The sequence below is a fragment of the Eubalaena glacialis genome, chromosome 2, assembly GCF_028564815.1.
Source record: "Eubalaena glacialis isolate mEubGla1 chromosome 2, mEubGla1.1.hap2.+ XY, whole genome shotgun sequence".
Lineage (NCBI taxonomy): Eukaryota > Metazoa > Chordata > Mammalia > Artiodactyla > Balaenidae > Eubalaena > Eubalaena glacialis.
Genome location: NC_083717.1, coordinates 125,669,673 through 125,673,605, shown reverse-complemented (window position 1 = coordinate 125,673,605; position 3,933 = coordinate 125,669,673). Strand labels below are relative to the sequence as shown.

Below are 3,933 nucleotides of genomic sequence, written 5' to 3'. Positions count from 1 at the left end.
ATATTGCAACTTCAGCACATCTTTATTAGAACTCTTTCATTGTGGGTAAACAGCCACAAAAATAAATGCTGACTTAGAAAGTATAAATACAAATATTTAAACAAAAATATTTGCAGCATTCATAGCGCAAATTGTACCTGAACTGAAGGGCTCTGTGTGTCTATATATATATATATATTACATATGTGTGCATTATATTCACTTCTGTCTAACCATATACATATACTTATTTATAATTTGCCAAGTGCTATAAACAAAATACCTGAAACAAAATATATAAAAAGCATTCTATCAACTGATTTGAAAATAAACACAAGGTAAATAGCTATGCACGTAAAATTAAATAATCTCTTTTTGCTGTATATCTACAGAAACTTAAAGATATCAGCTGAAAAGCCTATATTTTGTTTAAAGCTAGAGTTTATTAAATAGCCTGCTCCTTGTAAAATTTGACTCCACAATGGAAAAAATATTATTTTCATTTTAAAAGTCTTAATTCAAATGAAAGGAGCAGTTTAAATTTTAGTTGGCTGAAAAAGCCTTTGAATTCCCTAGAACTTTTAATGGTCTTTCAAAAATTAGCTCTACTTAATAAAAGAGACAAAAGTATCAAGATATATATGAATTTAGCCTATTTTTTTATTTCTGTGTGTTCATAGTAAACATTTTTGTAAGTGACAAACACGGGCATATGACCACAGTATCACAATCAAGAAATTTTAAGACAACATTAACAATCACTCAAATTTATGCGGCATCTGCGCAACACAGGTTACATATTTGCAAGGTTTACCTATAAGTACAATAGGTATTAACATTTCACTACATTTAGAAAAAATAAAAGTGACCTGTTAGTGACCACATACATCAAAATATACACAACACAAACTGAAGGCAATCATTAATTTTGTCCCCTTCCGATTCTCCGATTCATTTGAATAGGCAGTGCTGCCAACTGAAACAACTTTCTTTTTTTTCTATTTTTTTTTTTAATAGTATACCAAGTGCATTTTCTAGAACCCAATCTTTGGTCTAAAAGTAAACAAAAGAAAAAAAAACAGGTTTTTTTAAAAGAAAAAACAAAACAATAAATTGCCAAAATAATTTCTTGGGTACCTTTACTACGAATGCTTCTTAAATACAAATTACAGTTTAACATTTTTAAACTCTCCCCATAATTTAGGTTGTTCTCAATGTCTGCATCCACCATAAAGATCCATGATAATTTATAATACTGCACACATGGAAATCTGGCGGCTCTTAAGGACAGACTTGTCAGGTTTGAATGAAATGGCAAAGCAGTCACTATTTAGATACACATTCTACTATAATTTTGACTTCCAAACCTTATATTCTACAATGTATTCTCCCCACATTGCACCTCGCTGACACTCCACACCTTGTTAGAATAATAAACAACCCTAAGACTGAACAAACGTACAGAAATGCGGGGGGGGGCTTAATAAAAAATACCTGGACTTATTTTTTAATTATCATTTACAATGCAAATGTGTGTAAAACGTTCACTTACAGTCTGGTCCCAGGGATGTTAATGTATTAAAGGGTTGGAAGAAGACCCCTGATTTTGATGTGTGAAATAATCAGACAGTCCCCCGGACAGTCCCGTCGTGAAACTTGGCAAAGAGGGTCTTAAAGACTCACAGGGCAGGGTCGAGGGGGCCTGCGGAGACGTGGACGAGGACGCGGCCCGGGCGCTCATGGACGTGCTGCTCTGCGAAGTCATTGACGGGTGCGGGACGTGGGGGAAAAAGTAACTGGTCTGGCCCGCGAGCAGGTTGACCGAGCAGGGGTTGAGGGAGTAGGTCCCGGAGCAGGGCACCGACAGGCCGCAGGGCACCGAGGCGGCGAGCGCGGCGGCCGTGAGGTGGTGCGTGGCGTACGGGATCTCCCCGTTGACCAGACGGTCCACGCTCAGGCCGTTGGCTGTGGAGAAGGAGTGGTTGTTGCCCAGCGAGTTCTGAGTCAACACGGAGCTGTAGGGCATGGGGTGGCTGGGGTAGGCCGACGTGGTGCCGTTGTAACTCAAAGTGCTGCTGGCGCGGGGGTGGTGCAGGGATAGGAAGGGCGACATGGGCCAGTAGAGGGAGCCGGCGCGGTCCATGAAGGTGAGGCCGGTGGAGGTGAGGCGCGCCCCGCGCTTGAAGGCCAGCTTGGCCCGCGACGTGGTGGAGCGGCGCCGCAGCTTGCCCGTGGTGCCGCCGATGAACACGTCGTCGCTCGAGGGGTCCAGCATCCAGTAGTTGCCCTTGCCCGGGTCGTCATAGTGGCGCGGCACCTTCACGAAGCACTTGTTGAGGGACAGGTTGTGGCGAATGGAGTTCTGCCAGCCCTGCTTGTTCTCGCGGTAGTAGGGGAAGTTCTTCATGATGAACTCGTAGATGCCATTGAGCGTGAGCCGCTTCTCGGGGCTCTGCCGGATGGCCATCATGATGAGCGCGTTGTAGCTGAACGGCGGCTTCTCGTACTTGCCGTTCTTCTTCTCGCCCTCCTTGCCCCCCTCCCCGTCCTTGCCGCCCTCGCCCGCCCCCTTCTTCTCCTCCCCCCCGGCGCCGGCGCCCTTCTCTTTCTCGTCCGGCCCGACGGGCGCCAGCTCCCCGGGCCCGCCGCCCGGCTCGCCCTTGCCGCCCAACCCGTCCGCTTTGGCCCCGTCCAGGGCGGCGGCCGGGGGCGGCGGCGGCGGCGGCGGGAGCAGCAGCTGCTGGGGGCCCTTGTCGTCGTCGGCGGCCGGGGCGCCCCGTGCCGGGGGCGGCGGCGGCGGCGGCGGTTGCTGCTGTGGCGGCGGCGGCGGCGGTTGCGGGGCGGGCGGCGGCGGCGGGTGGTGGTGGTGGTGGTGGTGGTGGTGGTGGTGCTGGGGGTGGTGGCTGTTGTGGTGGCCGTGGCTCGCGTGGTGGTTGTCGTTCTGGACCGCCTCTGGCACCAGGCTGTTGATGCTGAACGAGGACTTGGGGATCATTTTCACCTCTTTCCTATCTCCCATGTCCAGCATCACCCAGTCGTCGGGGGGAAACGGCGGCGGCGGCGGCGGCGGCGCGGGAGCGGGGCAGCGGAGCAGCGGGCGGCGGCGACCGGTGGGTGCCGAACGGGGCGCGGGCTGCGCGGGCGGCGGCGGCGGCGGCGGCACTGAGCGCTTCGGCAGCAGCGCAGTTGGACCGCAGGCTCCGGCGCTGGCAAGTCATGTAGCAAGAGCAGCAACCACCCCTCAGGAATTAGAAGAAAAAAAAAAAGGGGGGAAAGAAAAAAAGAAAGAGAGAGGAAAAAAAGAAACAACCACCGCCCCGGGGGTGAAGCTCCCTCGCTCCCAACTCTACTTCTTGGTCTCCCCCCCACCCCCCGCTCCCCCCCCTGCTGCTTCCTCCTCCTCCTCCTCCTCCTCCTCCTCCTCCTCCTCCTCCTCCTCCTCTCGCAGCAGCAGTCACAGCAGCAGCAGCAGCAGCAGCAGCCCAAAGGGGGGGAGAGCCGGGCGGCGGGCGGGCGCGTCCCGGAGCGGCCGCGGCGAGGATGGGGAGACAGCGATCGAGGCGGCTATAGCCACAATTAATTTTCCGAGCTACAGGCGCACACTAGGGCTGTAAAAAAATTTTTGGTTTAACCTTTCCTGCCGCTGGGCCAATCAGAGCCGGCGGCGTGCGGGAGCGTCTCTCCAGCCGTCGACCAATCGGCGGGTCCGGGCCCACCCACCCCGCCCCACCCCGCCCCGCCCTCTGGCTCCCGCCCCCTCGGGCGCTCACCTCCCCCTCTTCGCGGGCCTCGGCCTCGCGGCCGCGCGGAGCCGCGTAGGGATACGCCGGTGGGAACACGCTGCGCCGCGGCCCTTCTCTGCGCCCCCTCCACCCGTTCTACCCCGCGGGTCTGCTCAACCGAATTCCCCCTCTTAGGGCAAATATCTCACATTTCCGACTTCCTTCTCATGTA

At 53.0% G+C, this 3,933-nt stretch overlaps 1 protein-coding gene across 1 annotated transcript; it reads right to left on the bottom strand.

Annotated features, from left to right (window-relative positions):
• Positions 1–1,549: 1,549 nt before the first annotated feature.
• On the bottom strand, positions 1,550–3,007 carry FOXG1 (forkhead box G1). The gene has a single exon (XM_061182417.1). The coding sequence runs from the start codon at positions 3,005–3,007 to the stop codon at positions 1,550–1,552; it is 1,458 nt and encodes a 485-aa protein (XP_061038400.1).
• Positions 3,008–3,933: the final 926 nt, after the last annotated feature.